Below are 17,779 nucleotides of genomic sequence, written 5' to 3'. Positions count from 1 at the left end.
CCTGCGCCTCCTGGCTCAAACCAGCCCTCGGGATGACAAAAAGACGGAGAGAAAAAGCATCAAGAAGGGCTTTTATTGTGAAAAAGAGGCTCCGTAAGCGCCCGTTTTCCCCTTCGCAGCCTCCCCGCTCCCCTCCCCACAGGGAGGTGGGTCTGGGATGAGGCTGAGTTTGAAAACTCGCAGCTGAAGAGCGCGGGGTGTGCGCTCTGCCCGCATGTCCGCCTTGCGGCAGGGCCGGCAGCGGAGTGGGGCAGCAGGGATTGCGGAGGGCAGCGGGGAGCATCCTCGGGTGATCTCCCCTTGCTATGGTTGGCGGCTTGGGGAGAGGAGGCTGCGGGATTTATTGGCCTCAGTATTGCTGCTTTTTGAACGCTTGTGGTTTTTGGGGGGGCTGGTGCCCCATGGCAGTGCCACAGGCGGCTGGCACCCGGCTCAGGAGGTGACCGCATGCCCGTGAAGCGCACGAGGAGCAGCGCGTCGGCTGGTGCTGCGAGATATGGTAGGACTGAGGGGTTTCCTTGCTGTGGGAGGTGATGCTGGGTCTGCTCAGGGACACCAACCCCGTGGGATGAGGTGCAAGGCTGTGGCCTGGCTGCCTCTGTTGCGGGGGTAAAGTCTAGTGGGATGCCTCCGAGGGTGCGGGCACCGTGAGGCAAGCAAGGCACAGATCCGCTCCAGCATGTGTCTGTCCTTCATGGCACTAAGGGTGGACAAAGCAGATTGTAAGGATGTGTGTAAAGGCTGCGCCTGGGGCTGCTGTAGCTGAAGGCACTGCTGTTGGCCAGGGAGGCAATTAGTTGCCTCGGCCAAAACCCATCCTTTTTAAGAGCCCGGGTGGCATCACTTCAGGTAGGCAAAGAGTGTGGGGCAAAGGCAGCGCAGTGCAAATAAGAGAGCACAAAGATCCCATCAGTACTTTCCGTCTGGTCTTCACAACGCACAGCCCTCTCATCAAACCCAGCCACTTTGGCAAGGGAAAACTCCCCTCCTCCCCCTAAGAAATGTTGCGTTTCTCTGGCATCAGCAGATTTCCCTGCATCAGCAGCGTGTTCCAAACCTTAGGGTGGTTTTTCATGTCTGGGTTTTGGGCTGTCCCTTGGCGATCAGTTTCCAGATGCATCTGAGCAGGCACAAGCCAGCTGAGCTGGGACGGGGACCCCACCGCTCCCGTTACTGCTGTGCCACGCAGGGATCTGCAGTGGGGCCAGGGTCTCTGTCTCTGCTTCAGCACCTCAGCCCTTGCAAGGCTGACACGGGGCAGGAATTGCAGACGTGTCTGATGAATGAGCCTGATGCCGCTGCCAGAAGCTGGTGCTTTGGTGTCAGTTGTGTTGTGTTCTCAATGCTTTTGTGTCCTCAGGAGTGTGGTGATGACTCAGAGCATCTCTGGGAGCACTGGGGCAGTGCCAGCCTTCACCAGAGCGTGAGCGTATGTATGTGGGGCACTAATGTCATCCTTTATACTTTCTGCCCTACGGTTTGTATAGGCTGTCTTGAGTTTCTTACTTAATGGACTTTAGCAGCAGGATAAAGAGACAAGACTTTGGCTCCTGTCACCCATTTTAGGGCTGGAGATAACTACTCCCTATCAAAGGAAAACAGAAGGCAGCTCTCCCTGCACCAGCTTTCATTTGCAGTAACGCTTTCCTGTATGAGCCCTCACTATGACGCCTTTCAAAGAGTCTATAGCCTGTGGTGTGGTCTCCCCTCTGAGAGCATGGTATTCCGTTTTTGCCAGGGGTTCCATTTTGCTTGGTAAGGGAAAGTCTGCTTCTGCAGTCCTTTCCCCGTATTGATTGCTTTGATTTCACCCGGGTCATCCGGGTTTGCTCTGGGCACCTGTAGGATGAGCAGCGATGGTCATGAGGAATAAACTCAGGCTTGCCCCAAGCTCATTGTCTCATTGCTTCATTTGCAGCAAAGCCCTAAGCAGAATGCTCCAGGCAATCTCTGACTCCTTTCAAGATCACCAGGAAGGTGACCGCTTGCAGAGAGCCGGAGGGATCCCCGCTGTGAGCTTCGCTGTTAGGACGGAGCACAGCGCTTGCAGCCCGCTGCTTATCGGATCCGGGCGCTGTACGTGCCTGACCTGCAGGAGCAGTGAGCGCTGGGGGATGACTGCATTGCAGAAACATCTCCTTTATTCTGGTTTCAAACCCTGCCAGCGAGTCATTTCCAACCCCTCTGTCATTCGCCTAGCATGAGGCAGCCAGAATAAGAGGGGCTGATTACACTTTATTAATCCTCTGGCATAGGTGCCAGATGCCTTAATTCCCCCTTCTGTTTCAAATGCTCAATAGCTCCAGTCCATCTGCAGCTGTTTGCCTTGCCCTGATGGAAAAGCCCCTGTTTTGAAGCCAGGCTTGATGCTTATACAGTGTTTGCTCCAGGGGGTTCACTGGGTGAAGGAGAAGCAGGCTGGAGGGTTGCATGCTTCACCCAGGATGGGGTCTGCAGGACACACAGGCAATCACAGCCAAGCAGTGAGCAGCTTTCCTCCCCTTTTTTCCTCTTTAAGCAGGAATGGTTTATATGGAGGAAAACAGGGTTATAACAGGGTTATCTTCCTGCAGCAGAGGCCACAGCTTGCGTGAGCAATTCTGTTCTGAAGAAAGCCCCCAGGGCTGAAAAGCCCTGCTGTCCTCTTCATTCCTTTGCTTTGGAATCCCACAAATGTGCTTTCCTGCTCTCCAGGAAGGGAACAATCCTGACAGCCAGCTCAGGGAAACCCAACCAGACAACTTTTGGGCAACCTGTGCTGAGATGCCAGCGAAGGAATGCATTGCTGCCCCTCACCAACACCCTGACGTGGGTTTTGCAAGCCCCTGCTGGGCACCAAAGAGGCACCCCTGTGCCCTGGTGCTGACCCAGTGGTCAGTAATGAAAATAATGGATCAGGATCCTCTCCCCTTCCCAAATGTAGGAAAAAATGTGACCCCCACTACAATACCTAAAACGGGGCTGGGTGCCAACACGTGTAAGAGTGTTCCAGCGGCTTTCCAGGCACTCACCAGCAGCACTGGAAAACTCATCAAGAGGGATAGGAAACCAAACGTGATCTTATTTAAAGCTTGATTCTATTTGAATGCATCCCTCCCGTATTAACTGCAGCCCAGAGCACGCTGCAAAAAGATGTGGCTTTCTAGCCCTTCTGCTCCTTGCTGCTGCTATGTGTGGAGGAGCCCACGCAGGGTAATCCCATGGGGGATGCCAGGCCAAAGCTGGTGAGTGGTGCTGAAGTACAGCAAGAGACACTACGGGGGTAAAGGGGTTTGTGAGGAAGGGGATCCAGAGTGGCTCCCCGGTTCTGGATCTGACTTTTCCCCAGTTTGGGAATCCCACAGGAGGCATCAGCGCGAGCCATTGGTTGTGACTGGAAATAAAGCCCTGTGGACTGACCAGAGCTATCGATTCCCAAGTGCTACAGGGAACAAAGCGTTTTGGGTTTTGCAGAAGAAATCCAGGCGGTCTATGTGTGGGACTTGAAGGGAAGGAGTCCAGCCACAGGCTGCTGCCCTCCTCCAAAGCATCCTCTGCACAGCCTCTCACGAACAAAGGCAAGCCTGTTCAAAACGAACGGGGGCATGAGGCACAGATGTTGCACAAAGGCAAGCCACATCTGTTTCGCTGGGGAAGGGGCCCCCTTCTTGCTGTTTCAGCAGGCAAATGGAAAAGCTGCTCTGAAAACCTCCGGAGCTGAATGCAACAGGCTGGCTGGGAAATGGGGATGAGGGGAGCGGGGAAAGGGAAACCTGGGGGGATCCTGCACAGCACTGAGGGAGCAACGGCTGCCCAAAACCACTGCTCTCCCCCCTTCATCCCTGCCAGGATTCCTAGGTTGTGCTTGTCTCACGTAGGTGTGAGGGCTGGAGGAATGAGCAGAGAGGAGGGAAGGTGAGAAGGACCTCCCTAGTGATGCTAGCAGGACAGTCATCTATTCAGGGCTGCTTAGATCCTCGCTGTCTCCTGTGAACACAAAGGTGCTGGTTTGGGTCTGCAGTGACCTGGATGCAGGGTGATATAACTTAACATAATAAGGCTTTCAGTGGTGAAAGGTGATGGAGGTGTTTGCACATGCAAATAGAGCAGCCCTGTGCATCTCCTGCAAGACAGCCAGCAATCTCACAGGAGATGTGCCACCAAGAAGTAGAAGATCCAGCTAAGAGTCTGCAGTAAATGTCCTGACTCTGAACTTAAATAGGAATAAGATAAGGCATTTGAAAGCTTTTAGTTTGCTTACTTGAAGCAGAAGTATGGCATCCTGGAGGCTGTTTATTTTTGTGGTGCTTTATGTTGCCTTCTGGGATTAATCCGGAGAGGTCCTGAGCTGTGCTGAACATCGCGTTGGGATGAAAAGCCCCCTGTCCATCCCTCACAGAGCCGAGTGTTAACTTCCTGCAAGATTTACAGAGGGGAAGCGAGGAGAATTATGAATCTCTCCTTTTTCTCAGTGAAAATCACAAGATTTAGGGGTAAGGACAGAGTCAGCACAGGAAAAGCAAGGCCCTGCTGGTACCCTGCAGGGCTTTCATCTCTCCCAGGTCCTTTGTGAAGATGCTGAGCAGGACATTTGGGATGCTGGGAGCCTTGCCGCTCCTGTAGGCTCCTCCTGGGCAGGGGTTACGAGCCCTTGTTTTGGCTCTACTTGTTTGGTCCATAACTGAGCTGTAACCAGGGCACTGTCACAAAGGCATTTTGGATGGTGGAGCGGATGAGAAGAGGCTGTGCTCTGTGGATGGGCAGAAAAGCACCTCCCAAAACCAGGAACAGTGAGTCTGGGTGAGGGGGATGGAGCAAGAAGGAGGACACCTCGCACTGAGGAGCAAAAAGCTCAATGGGCTCGAGCCAAAGACACTAAGTTGTTACTAGAGAGCTGTGGAGCTCGAGGGTTTCGGGGTTTCTACAGTTTGCTGCCCCAAGGGAAGAACTGTGAAGGCAGCATTATCTCACAAGCTAAAGGAAGCATGATGACACCATCCCTTCACAGTCAGTGCTCAGAGTGAAGGGTACCAACAGCGTTTCACCCCTTTCTGCTGCTGCTGGAGCATTGTCCTGTGCTAGTCTCACACTTGGGCTATAAATTACCTCCTTGAGGCTTTGCACACTGTCCAAAGTTTAGCAAAGTACAGCATGTTATAAGGTTTCCCCCTGGGCAATTTAACTTGGTTTTGGTTTTGGACATGCTGGTGGGAAGGTTTGTGTGCCAGCTAAGAGGACTTTGCTGCCTCTGCAGGGAAGGACCCAGCGCCATGTGCTGATACATCATCTTTCCATTGCCCAGTGCTTGCTGTGGCTTCCTCGCCGTGCAATCTGTGGGAACACGGACAAAGCTGGTGCAGGTCTGCTAGGAATTACAGCCCCTTTGGTGGATCGTGAGGCCTGGTGAAGGGCCATCCGTTCCTCATGCCCTGTGGTTATCCGGGTGGTGGTGGGACCTGGGGCTGTCCCATGGGCAGCCACTCTGAGCCGGGGCTCCCTTTGAGGCTGGCAGTCATCATCTAATAGCTGTCTTTCGTGGATTCCCACTGCAAGCCGTCTATCTTCCCTGAGCAGGATGATGTAGGAAGGTACTTGAGCACTTGAACGATGGGCAATGCACGCTGGCAAGGATTTCCTTCTGCTCAGGCTCAGAATCAACCCCGGGGGCAGAGCTTTTGCCTCCTTCCATATCCTCAGCCTGGTTATGGGTCCCCAGCAGCGAGCTTAGCCCATGTGCCATGCCCTGGGCAGCACCAAAGGGAAGAGGCTGCTCCCGTCCCGGATCCGGTTGATGCCCCAGCTCTCAGCCTCTCTCCCTGCTGCACCACGTGTTGGCCAGGAGGCTCTGGAGACGTTCCCGGAGGTGGGGGGCAGCCAGAGGAGCTTTCCCAGTTGCTTTTCAGATGCTCTTTGTTAACGCTGGTCACGGTGGGCTGCGTCTCCTATTGCCTGGACAGCTTTGTGGTTCATCGGGCGGGCAGCGAGCGCGGCGCGGGGAGGGTAAGTGCAGCTCTGCGCGTTCCACCTCCGGTGCAAACAATGCCCTGCGCTGCGTGCAGCCAGGTAAAGGCACATTCCTGCTTCTAACCTGCTCACCGGTGGCCTTTGAGTCCTCTGAGCTCAAGAGGGACATGGCTACAGCCAAGGCATCCTGGCTCCCTCGGGCACCTCACTGGCATGGTGGGATTTACTGCTGGAGAGGTCTGGCAGTGCTGGTGCAGGGCCAGGAGCACTCCTTTAGATACCAGAGGAAAGCAAGGATCCATTCCCCTTTTAAAGGCCACGTATTTCCAGGGCATCTTTCTGGGTTTAGGGCTGTTTCTCTTGCATTCCTGGGTAATGAAGTTTGGGGTTTGTTTTTCTTTCATTTCAAGCTCAGCAAAGCCAATTTGATGCGCTTTGAAAAGAAATTGCAAACAGGCGGCTCTGCTCCGGATCCTGCCAAGGTTCAAGCATCCCGGGAATACAATGTCAAGGATAACCCCACCCCCTGACCATAGCTTCATCCCAGATGGCCAGGCTGCACAGGCTCTCCACTGTGCCTTCAGGAGCCCATTCATGCTGTGTGTCCCCCTGATGAGCGAGGATATACACTGTTCACTTATTGGCATCTTGGAACAAGCAGTACCTCTCTTAAGCCTTTTAATGGGCTCTGCCTGTAGCTTTCCCACCGGGAAACGGCTCTGATTTCTGGTGAAGACGTGCTGTACTGTCAGTGTGTCAGACTGGCAAAGCAGAGCTCTACGTATGGTTTGCATTTGGGGCTGAATGGAAGCCATAGCTGAAACTGCAGCGGTTTTTCTTAACAGCATGAGCTCAGAGAAAGTCTCAATGGAGAAGTATTTATCCTGGGCTTGTAAATAGAGCTTCATGTGTGCGGTGTTCAATCGTTGGGTTGTTTGCAATGTCGACTGTCAGAAATAACACAGGGGCTGTCCTTGGACTTTGCTTCTTTCTTCTTGTTGGTGATGTGGCAGGGAAAGCCCGAGCAGTGCTGGGGAAGGGAGCCTGCGGTGGTGGGGAAGAAATGAAGCTCTAACTTACGGTGCCCAGACCCGAGCTCACTGTCACAAAAGGCAGGGTGGGTTTGGACAATAACGGTTCCTTAAGCACTTGGACTGCAAGCTGACTTGACATTAAAACCCCAGGCATCATTGCCAACTGTTTGGCACCCGCTGCTCCCCAGCTGTGGATTTAAAAGGGATTTTTCCTGCAGTATTTCCAAGGTTTTCCAAATGGCTCCTGCGTGCTCCCCTGCCAGGATCCTTGGAGTTTTTAGGTTCTTTGCATGCCCAGGGATGGGGTAAGTGACCAGATGGTGTAAGTGACCAAAAGGTTATTATCAGGTGGCTAACAGCAATGATCACCCCGCGAATCCTCTGTGCAGAAGAGGGTTGTGGGTGATTTTGGTGAGAGCGGTGTGGGTCGTGTCCCTCAAAGGGGTAGGATGGGGGAGGCACTGGAAAAAGTTGCCCACGGAAGCATGAATTGGGAAGGGAACTTGGCTGGATGCAGATGGGAGGACTGAGATTTAGTTAACCGTGCCCATGGAGATTAACTCCGTAGAGTGAATTCAGCCTGCTTTGAGGCTGGAGGGGACAGTGAGGCACTTACAGTGGTGACTTGAAAGGAGCATGGGTATCACGGTATCAGGATCTGGCATTTTTACCCACAGAGTTATTTTACTGTGGTTGTACTAGGATTTAGACATTGCACCTCCCCTAAGCTCTTGCTCAGGATGCCAGACCCGGACTGGGGGTGCTTGGGAAGAAGCTTGTGTCTGCATTCTGCAAGACTTGCTTGAATTCCAGGGCATGAAGGTTTTGGATAGCTGAGCTCGGGTGCTGCCGTGTTGGTTGGTGTTGGCTGTGCTTCCATAACAAATCATTATCCCATCCAAGTGGAGCATTGCAACCATGCTAACCCCCTGACCAGAAAGGGGCCTAAGGCAGTAAGCGGGACAGGACATCACACTCTGAACAGACTCACCCTGGACTAACTCCTTCTCAGTTTGGGGTTTAAGGGAGAGCTAAATCAGGGGGTGCCCTGGCAGGTCCCAAAGCCCTGTAACAGGCAGAGTCCAGTGTAAGCCATGGGTGAGTGTAGAATTCGGCTCGGAGGATGTATTTTGCTGCATTACATTGCATTTCTGGGAGAGAAACAGTAACCTGAGAGCTGTAAAGCTGAATCACTCCAAGTGCACCGTCACTTGTCCTTATAAACTGCAGTAAATCTGCTCAGTCCTTGGAGGAAAACCCCCTGAAAGCCAGTGAGTTGGTGGCTTTGTGGCTCCTCTTGGTCCCCTTGGCTGATGTAGTGCCTTTGGGAGGGATGCAGCTCCTCAGCATGGGGCCACCTGCAGCAGCCTCCCTGCGGTGAGGGCAGGAAACCTGATGGACTTTAGGATGCTGCTGGATCAGCTTACGAAGGGGCTCACATGCTGGAGGTGCCTGGGGCAGCTCCCCTTGGGGCTGGAGTCATGCTGGTGGTGGGTCCCTGCAGGCAGCAGGAACCTGCAATCCGAAAAGCCCCATGGCTGGAAGTGCTTCTGCTCACCCAGCTGCTTTCTGGAAGTCATTCTGGCTGCTGGCTCTCACCTCCCTCCCATCCCTCCCTAGCTTTTCAGCTCCTTTTTTTCCAAGCTTTCCCTCTCACAAACAATCTCCGACCCCTCCTTTGGCACTGCGCTGTCCCGCTGTGTCTGCCATGGATATACTTCTGCTTCCAAAATAAACAATAGCAGGAAAATGTATCCCCTTGGACGTTCCCTTGACTTCCAGAGTGGGTTTGAGCCACTTGGAGATGCCTCTTGTAAAGCAGAGAAACAGCACCAAGGTACCTTTTGCTGCTCCAGCCCAAGCCCGGGTGGATGTGGCATGGGTACAGCTGTGGGATCGGGATGGGGTGGGCTGGGAGGTTCTCTGGCTGCTGCCCTGTCTCTTCCCTCCACCTCATCCTGAAAGGGAGGATCTTGTGCCCCAGTGCTTGTGCATGGGATTGCTTTCAGCCAAAGGGGAGATAGGAGGTTAGCAATGCAGGAAACATGAGCAGTATTCGCTCACAACTGCCTTTCCAGCCTGTACGGTTTTTATAAGCCTCTACAGATTATAAAGGATGAGTAAAAGGAAGGGGGAGGAGAGCTCTGTGTATGAAGATGCGTACATCAGAACTTGGCAGTGCTTGTCTAAAGGCGGTTCCTTAGTGCGGGACATCAGAGTATGTTAGGGTTCAGAAAGAGCACTTTGCGTTCTAGGCTGTCACAGCTCCTGACTGGCACTTGGAGCTGCCTGGATTTGCTGGGTGCAATGATGGGTACTGCTCCAGAGGCTGAGATGTCCTGCAAAGGAAGGCATGGGGATCCAGGTTACCAGTTCAGTGTGCAGCTGGGGTAGGAACCACTGAGGGTACCCAGAGTAAGGTCTGAAGATAAAAATCTCTTAGGAACTGGGAAATGTTCGCATCCAGCCAGGAATCTGCTCTGGTTTGTGGAGTTTGTTTTTACTCTTTTTCATTTCTTGAGTCTTTAAAGCAAAATATTTGACCATGAAGAATTCATTGCTTGTAATGTCCTGTACATCAGTGCTGCAGACATGTGGTGGGTCTGCCCATGTTCTGGCTTGCTTCCGAAAGGACTGCAGCTGATTTCTAGCACAGAAAAACCCCCATCAAGCTTATTGACAGCTGTGCTTGCGGTGTGGACATCCTAGCCCATAGAACCTCAAGGGGACCCCTGCTAACGCTCTCCCTTTCCCTACAGGTGCAGCGACCATGGAGAAGGATGGGGCTGAAGCCCCCTGCCCCGGCAGCCCTCACGGTGCTGCTGGCCCTGGCCCTGCTGGCCCTTGCCCGCCTTCCCCCCCCACCAAATCACTCCCCACACCCGCTGCCAGCATCGTCCCCCCCAGCCCCATGGCGGGAGGTGGCTGTCCCCCTATCCAGGGGACGAGCCCCCAGTGGAAGGGTCCCTGTACCCTCCCCTCGCCTGCGGCAGGACCAGCCCCATGGCCGGGGCAGGAGGCGGCGGCGGCGGGGGGCAGCAAGGGATGCTCCCCCATGGCTCTCTGATGATGACCTCCAGAAGATGCAGCTCCTGGCCAGGGGGCAGGTGGTCTCCAAAACCCGCATCCCAGCCCACGGGCAGGTCCTGCGAGTGGGACTGCGGGCCATAGGGGATGCTGAAGGGGACACCACGCCAGGAAGGGACTGCCAGGACGGGCGCTGTGGGCTCATCAAGCGCCCAGGGGACCTCTACGAGGTGCTGGCTTTCCACCTGGACAGGGTGCTGGGGCTGAACCGCAGCCTGCCCGCCGTGGCCCGGCGCTTCACCAGCCACCTCCTGCCCTACAGCTACACCGACGGCTCCCCACGACCCATCATCTGGTGGGCGCCTGACCTCCAGCACCTGGAGGATGCCAACAACGACCAGAACTCCTGCGCCCTGGGGTGGCTGCAGTACCAGGAGATGCTGCGGCCCCAAGGACCGATGCCAGCGGCTGGGGATGCTCCCTGCTCCAGCATCCCACGTGGCGAGTGGAGCCGCCTGGCCCTCTTCGACTTCCTCCTCCAGGTAGGGCTGGGGTGATGGAGACATCCATCCCTCTGGCTGTACCCCCCTGCGTGCCTGCCTTGTGTGACTGTGGGCTCCTCTGTGGGGTAGCACAGGGCTTTGGGGATATGTTTTTACTCATTGGGTAACAGGGAGCAGCAGAGCTTTGTGCAGAGGCAATCGTGGTCCATGCTTGGGACTTGCAGAGGAAACACAGGCAGGTTTTGGATGCAGCAACTCCGATCTTACATGGGTGAGCTTTCTCCCATCGCAGCTGTATTGGCTCTGCCTCACATGGATGCCAGCAGCAGCTTGGCATGGGGCATTCCTGGGGCCAAGCAGTGTGTTCTGCATCAGATCCAACTCCAGGGATGTGCTGCTGGTGCTGGAAATCAGGAGCTCTACACCTTCGTATGGCACTGCCTTCCTCCTCCTCCTTCTCCTTCTCCTCCTTGGCTTTAATAGCGCTTAATCTTCTGTCTGGAAAATCATACCCTGCTGCTATGAGGGATTACGGCAGCGTCCCAGGGAGTTATCACTTCCTGGAGGGCAGCTTTGAGGAGGCAAAAGTGATTTCTATGGAAGAAAGCCTCTTTGGGCACCTTGAGGCTGGGGCTTTGGTTATCAGACGAGGGGGAAAATGTCTGAAAGGGCAAGTATTAAAATACAAAAAAAAAAAAGTGAAGAAAAAACCCACCCAAAACTGTTAAAATTTGTGCTCCCTTTATTCTACCTCCTTTTTCTTTGGCAAAGCCCAGCCATTAATCTTTATAGCCTCAGACTATGGCTGGCAGAGGAGGAGCAGTGCTGAAACAGCCAGAGAAATGAGAAAATCAACCAACCCCCTTCCCTTCCCCAGGCCAAAATTCCATCCGGTGCAATGGAAAGGCTGAGTCTCCAGGACAAAGTATCTGGTTTAAGGAAACTTTCCTCTGTGGGGCTGAAGCAGCACGATGATAAATCCAAGGGCAGTTCGCTGGTTTTCCTCAATAGCTCCGATGGGATCTTCCCATGCGGAAAAGTCAGGTAAAGAGGCACCAAGTCAGCAGGATGTGAAATAGCATCTGACAGAAATGGCTTTAACCTCTCAGAGCTCTGGCTGGGGAAGGAGATGCTGCGAGCTTGGAGCCCTGCTGTACGTTGCCATTGAAGTCTTGGTTGTTGTCTTCAGTCAGCCTTGAAACTGAGCTGCTTCTGTCTGGGTTTCCCTTGGTGTTTGCCACAAGGGAGCACCCCTCTCGGTGCAAAGCTTTATGGAGGCAGAACACTGAGCCTGGTGGAAAGGGGGCAGCTGCTGGTGGCTTTGTCCTGCATTGCAAAGGGCAAAAAAGGCATTGACTCCAAAGCTCTGCAGCCGCATCCATACCCTGAGGTTGCTCATCCCAGGCTGAGTCACATATGGAAAGCCCTGTTGGACCCAAGGGGATGCTCTGGTGTGGCTGAGCTTCGTGTGGGTCCCAGCTGGGGCTGAAGGTGAGCTTCTCATAGGGTTTGAGCTCTGGTGATAGAAAGTGTGGCTCACGTATTCGTGTCCTAGCAGCAAGACCTAATGACCCATTTGTTAGAGCCATTTAGGAAAAGAGCGTGCTCTGTGTAACACAGAGACTCCTTTTTCCCTTTTCCATTTATCCATTTGTCTTTCCATTAAGAGCTGCTCAGGTAGGGATAGATGAAAGGGCAGATATGTGCCTGCAGCCAGATGAAACCATCATCCAGTGCACCAAGACTTGGCCTGAGTAAAATACTTCTTTTTGATGTTCCAAAACCTAGGTTTCCTTGGCTGCTTTTGGGTTCTGGGTGTTCACTTTACGTTCATTGCTGTGCACATCTTCCCTTGGTTTCAGCTGGAAGCACAGCCCATTTACACTGTGCAAGCATGGAGTGTGGAAGTGGAGGTGCAGAAGGTGTCTGAACTCCATTGGGAATGTCTCTTCCCCAAGCCAAAGGGGTTTGCAAGGCAGCTCAGCCTCTGAATGCTTCCCTGACACTTCCTTACTGGTGTATGCAGCTTGTCCATGTGATGTCTACTGCGGGTTCTTAGCTCCTTTTCATTTTCCTTGGAGCAAGGGAAGTTCAAAACTGGACCTCCCCATCCTGGACACGCAATGTCCAGTTGGGTACTCACATCCCAACGTGTCTCCTGCAGGTTCATGACCGCCTGGACCGCTACTGCTGTGGATTTCAACCCGATCCCTCCGAGCCCTGCGTGGAGGAGATGCTCCATGAGAAGTGCCGAAACCCAGCCGAGCTGGTCCTGGTGCACATCCTGGTATGTCCCCCACTCCCCAGGGGCTGCTCTGGGGCTAAGATGAAGGAGGTGCTTTTAGGGCTGAAGTGGCAGCAAAGGGGATGCAGGTCCCATGGTGATGCTGGGTCCATAGCGGGTCCTGGTCACGAAGGGACCTGGGCTTTGCCAGCTGCTGGCCCCCAGATGCTCTCAGGGTTTCTCAATGCATTAAGAATCAGTCTAAACCCACACACTGATGGTTTCCTGCAGTAAGTGAGCTTCTTCTCATCCCACTGTCAGGTCCGGAGGAGCGCGCCGTCCCGCCTGGTGTTCATTGACAACGCAGGCAAGCCGCAGCACCCAGAGGAGAAGCTCAACTTCAGGCTCCTGCAAGGCATAGACAGGTAGGAAGGGTGAAGTGCACCCTCCTGGGGGCACATCCCGGGGGAGGGCTGAGCTTGCACGTGCAGGATGGGCAGCAGCTCCATGTGCCTAACCCACCACACGTGCCCTTGCTCTGAAAGCAGCTCTTCACCCTGCTCTGGGTGGCTGAAGGCAGTCTCCAAAGCCTATTTTCCCCTCTCTAACTGGCAGCTGCACAAAAATGATGGATAATCAGGTATTTTAGTATTATTTGTGTCATTACCTATCAGGCATTTTGGCTCACTGTAGGCCCCTTGATTTGGAGCTTGTTTGGGTCCGTGTCTGACGGAGCTGTTCTGCACATTCGTTATGGGCAGAGTTTGAAGGAGGAGGCTCCTCATCCCGTGTTCCTTTGGGTGGACATGCATTCCTTGAAGCACCGGGTGACATTTGCTTGGCTGCTGCCCTCTTCCCGGCTCATCCTCCCCTGGGTAACCCCTTCTCTCCATCTCTGCTCTGCTCCTCCACTGCAGCTTCCCCGCGGCGGCCGTGGCCATGCTGCGGTCGGGCAGGTTGCAGAGCCTGCTGCTGCAATCACTGCGCGTGGACCGGGAGCTCTGGGAGAGCCAGGGTGGTGCCGAGGGCCTGAGGCCCCTGCTCCGGACCATCGAGAGGCGGGCACGCATCCTGCTGCGGCACATCCGGGAGCACAGCCTGACGGTGTTTGAGGACTCGCCGTGCTGAGCCCCTGCAGCACGGGGCAAATGGCAGCGGTGATGGATGCCCCTCGTTGTGGGTGATGTGACGCTGTGTGCGGGTGCTTGGGTCTCCAAAAGGTGTTTCCCACCTCCTTGTAGGATGCCTTGGAGAAGGAGACTGGATTGCAGGGAATAGGAAAGAGGAGGAGGAGACGGCTCCTGAAACAACCCACAACTGCTTAGGGAAGGCAACTGTTCTCAAGTAATGGTCCGAGCATGGATTTTCAATGGAAGGGCACATCCATGGGATTTTTGGGGTGCCTTCACCCCCTACCCCAGCAGCTTTGAACACCAGAGGCTCAGACAGTTAAACAGCCTATGGGGGACCCTGGGAAGGGTTAAAGAAGCAGTGAGAATCACTGCTCAGGGTTGCAAGAAGTCACTGTCAGCCTTTCCATGGCTTGCACTGGGCTCTTGGATGATGCCTTTGCTGTTTCCAAAACAGCACGGGTAGGGGGGCCGGAGCACATGGAATAAAGCAGAGGGGGCTTTCTAAGCAAGGACAAGTCACCGGAGCTGAGCTCGCTCTGTCCCAGGTGGAGGAGGTGATGTGTGCCTGGGAGTGAGGATAAATCACTGCCCAAAGTGGGGGCCAGGCCACCACTGCAGCTGCCATCACAGAGCCTGTAGTGCTGTCCTCAGCAGCACCATGTGCCATGTGTCCTGCCATCCCATTCAGCGTGGAATCTGAAGATTTAAATCCCTCGCTTGCTCTTTCTCTTTGCTGTCAGGAGATTAAAGGCAAACCCACGCCACCTGCAGAAAGGGCTCCTGCCTGCTTTCAGGCATGGCTGTGAGAACCTCTTTCCAAGGCTCCCAGCAATACCTCATAACACAAAACCCAGGCTATTTCAGCAGAAGGAGATCAAGCGCAGAATGCTTTGGCACCTCCAGCAGAGCCCATCCCACTCCTGTCACCCCTCAAGCCCTTGCCCAGCAGCAATGGGGCACAGCAGCATCCCAGCTCTGTCAGAGCCTCTCACTCTCTGCAGTGTTTCCCAGCGGAGGCATGCAGCCAGTGTGTGACTGCACCAGAAGTCACTTGTGCCCTTGGGAAGTCAGGGAGACCCAGGATGGGTGCTGCTGTCCCATTGCCTTGGAGAGCACGGCCACCCATGCGGTGAGAGGGGAAGGAAAGGCAGGCGTTGATGCTTTCCTTGCTGCATCCCTCTCAGCACCGTGTCAGTTTTAGAGCTGGCAAGGGGATACTTTAACACCCGTGCTGATAAGCACAAGCAATTACTGGCTTTTGCCTTTCTCCTCTTGCTGTAGAGAAGATGAAGCGGGCACGGGCGATGTGAATCAACAAGAGTGAGTGCTCTCAGAATGCATCAGCACTCGGCATGGCAGGAAATCAGAGCACCCCCAGCATCTCCTTTGAGTCCTGCTCTCCAGTTAGCCAGGGAAAGCCTTTCCTCAGCACTCTGTCCATCCCATGGGTTGCCACCCTGTTTGACATGCCATGGGATGGCTGACTGTGGAGGAAACCCCGCTGAAGCCCAAATCCTGGAGATCCATTACTGGGACTTGAGCTCAGCCTTAAGCATGGAGGAGAAAAACATAGAACCACAGCTTCTGTGGGCACCCTGTGCCAGGGGCTCACCACCCTCACAGTAAAGAACTTCTGTATATCCAACCTCAATCTCCCCTCTTCTTGGGTCCCATGAAAAGCTGTGCCCAGGCATGGTCTTATGGGGATAAAGGAGGCTAACTGTAACTTAAACCCAGAAAACAGACTGTGCCAAGCTGTGTGGTAACAAGAGCAGCAGCGAGGGTGTGTAGCATCGGTCATAGCCTCGTTTTTCTTATTAAAGTAAGGAATGTCACTAAAAGAAAAGGTTTGCATCCCATATCAGCAAAGTTCTCAGCAAGAAGCAAGAAGGTGAGGCACTGTGTGGTGGCCAAAGCTGTAGCAATGCTGCGCTGGAACAACAGCTTCTGACTCGCCTCTGGGTGCTGCTGCTTGACCTCAGCATTGCACAAGGTAATGGGGATCTTCCTAGGGATTTTTGCATTTCCTTAGGTATACCACATAAGTTTGCCAGCTAAGCACATGTAGGAGCATCTGTCAGCAGTTATGATGCGCATAAAAATCACTGTTGCTTAAACAGAGAGCCATGTATGGATAAATGAGAGAAGCAAAAGCCATGATCTTGCTGAGACTGATCATGAATCTCCTTTCATTAGTCATTCCTTCCATGGGCTCATCAGTGTAGCCAGCAGAGCACACAGGCTCGGAGCTGTTGTCACAGTGGTTTGGAGCAATCCCATGTGCTGCTCTTGCCTCAGCCTTTGCCATGCAGTGTTGGGTTCACTTTGCTCCAGCTATGAATGTGTCATATTTCCTATGATAAACCTGTTTTTATGGGTTTAGACTGTAGCTATGAAATTCACTTGGTACTGTGCTTGACAAACAGGATCCTGCTTTAACCAGACTTCAGCGAGCATCATCACAGCTCCTGTTGAATTGGGGTACATAAAAAAAGGACACGGACCAAGCAGCGGTCCCACCGTGGCTCCTTGCAGAAGGACATCCCTGCAGTATCCTTGTGCAAACCCTTGGCACAGTGGGAATGTGCCATTGCCTGGGGAATACTGTTTGAGAGCATGGGCATGCATCCTCCCAGGGCTTCATGAGGAGGAAAGCGTTTCTTTCCACAGTGATCCCAGTGGCACAAGGATCCCATCTGTCTGCTCCCAGCCCTTCAGCTGGCAGCAAATAGGGCTGGGGGAAAGAAGACAGGGGCCAAATTGTCTCAAACCAGCTGAGCACATGCACATGCATGCATGCAAACTCATGCGCATCACCCAGCCACATGCATGCATGCACCCACACTTGCCCTCGCACACCTTTCTGCATGCGTGGACCTGCATATGCGCACAGATACACATGTGTACATCTCCCCCATGCATGCATGCACATCCCTCATGCGCATGTGCATATGCATGCATCCCCTGCCATGCACACAGACATCACCCAGGCCCCCCTCAGGCACACAGCTCCTGTTCAGCCTGTTCTTAACCCCCCAAGGCTGCCTGCTCCAGTGCTCTGCTGGCCTCACCCTCCATAACCAAATGCCTTTTCCTTGCATTAAGGACCACTTCCTGAGCTGCCCATTTTGGCCACAGGACGCCAATGGCCTTTGCAGCAGCCTGAGCACCCACTGAACCCACCCACTGGGGGACAGCACCAGTGGGGTGGCACTCACAGGTGACACAGGCCCTACAAGATGCTTGACAAAACCCATTCAAGCATCCCCGTGCTGCTCAGGGGAAGTATGGGCTGGCTGCTGCCTGAGAGGCAAGAGCTAGCGAGTAAATCCAAATGTATTGTTAAATCACTGGGTATAAAAATAATCTGGCTTTTAGCAAGCAATTTATTTGTGCTTTCAGCACTTGCTTAAACATTGATGTGGAAAAGGAAAGAAAAAAGTCCACTCCAACCCAGGACTATCGCTGTAGTGGGGGCCTTTAAGATTAATGGAAGTAAATTAGCCTGATGTTTTATTTACATCCAGCAAAGCGATAGATCAGCTCTGCTCGTGATGGATTCTCTTCATTAGCTGGGCGAACGCCTAAGGTGCAGCTTTCGACACTGTTTCTTCCAAGCAGTCAGACAAACACTTTATCAAAAGAGTATAAAATTGCCCCGAAACGAAGCAGATTAATGACCAGTAAAGGGAAGATCATTCAATTTATTACATAAGCAGCAGCATCACTGGAGCTTATGGAATGGCTTATTAGATAACAGATGTGTACAAGAGCATGGAAGGGCTCAGCCCCCCCTGGATCTGCTGCCCTGGCTGTAGCTGCTCCCTAAATAGTCCCTTCATGGAGGCTTCACCTTCCTCCTCCTTCCCTTCCCTTGTGTCTGGGTTTTGTCTGTAACTCTCTCATGTGAACGTA

At 53.6% G+C, this 17,779-nt stretch overlaps 1 protein-coding gene across 1 annotated transcript; it reads left to right on the top strand.

Moving 5' to 3' along the window:
• The first annotated feature begins 385 nt into the window (after nucleotides 1–385).
• Nucleotides 386–13,859, top strand: GASK1A (golgi associated kinase 1A). Its single transcript, XM_061465087.1, has 5 exons — nucleotides 386–499; nucleotides 9,737–10,546; nucleotides 12,672–12,794; nucleotides 13,053–13,156; nucleotides 13,649–13,859. The coding sequence occupies exons 1-5, from the start codon at nucleotides 497–499 to the stop codon at nucleotides 13,857–13,859; spliced, it is 1,251 nt and encodes a 416-aa protein (XP_061321071.1). The 5' UTR covers nucleotides 386–496.
• The last annotated feature ends 3,920 nt before the right edge of the window (nucleotides 13,860–17,779 follow it).

Source organism: Pezoporus flaviventris, unplaced genomic scaffold, assembly GCF_033815535.1.
Source record: "Pezoporus flaviventris isolate CSIRO_AGI_PZ_B2104156 unplaced genomic scaffold, CSIRO_AGI_Pfla_v1 ptg000037l, whole genome shotgun sequence".
Lineage (NCBI taxonomy): Eukaryota > Metazoa > Chordata > Aves > Psittaciformes > Psittacidae > Pezoporus > Pezoporus flaviventris.
Note: the sequence above shows the minus strand (reverse complement) of the source record. Positions and strands in the feature narration are given on the sequence as shown.

What these genes read in the sequence shown, in the direction of transcription:
- GASK1A (XM_061465087.1), top strand. An exon ending in TGGTCCTGGTGCACATCCTG is followed by an intron (nt 12,795 to 13,052) that starts GTATGTCCCCCA and finishes TCCCACTGTCAG; the next exon opens with GTCCGGAGGAGCGCGCCGTC. An exon ending in CTCCTGCAAGGCATAGACAG is followed by an intron (nt 13,157 to 13,648) that starts GTAGGAAGGGTG and finishes CCTCCACTGCAG; the next exon opens with CTTCCCCGCGGCGGCCGTGG.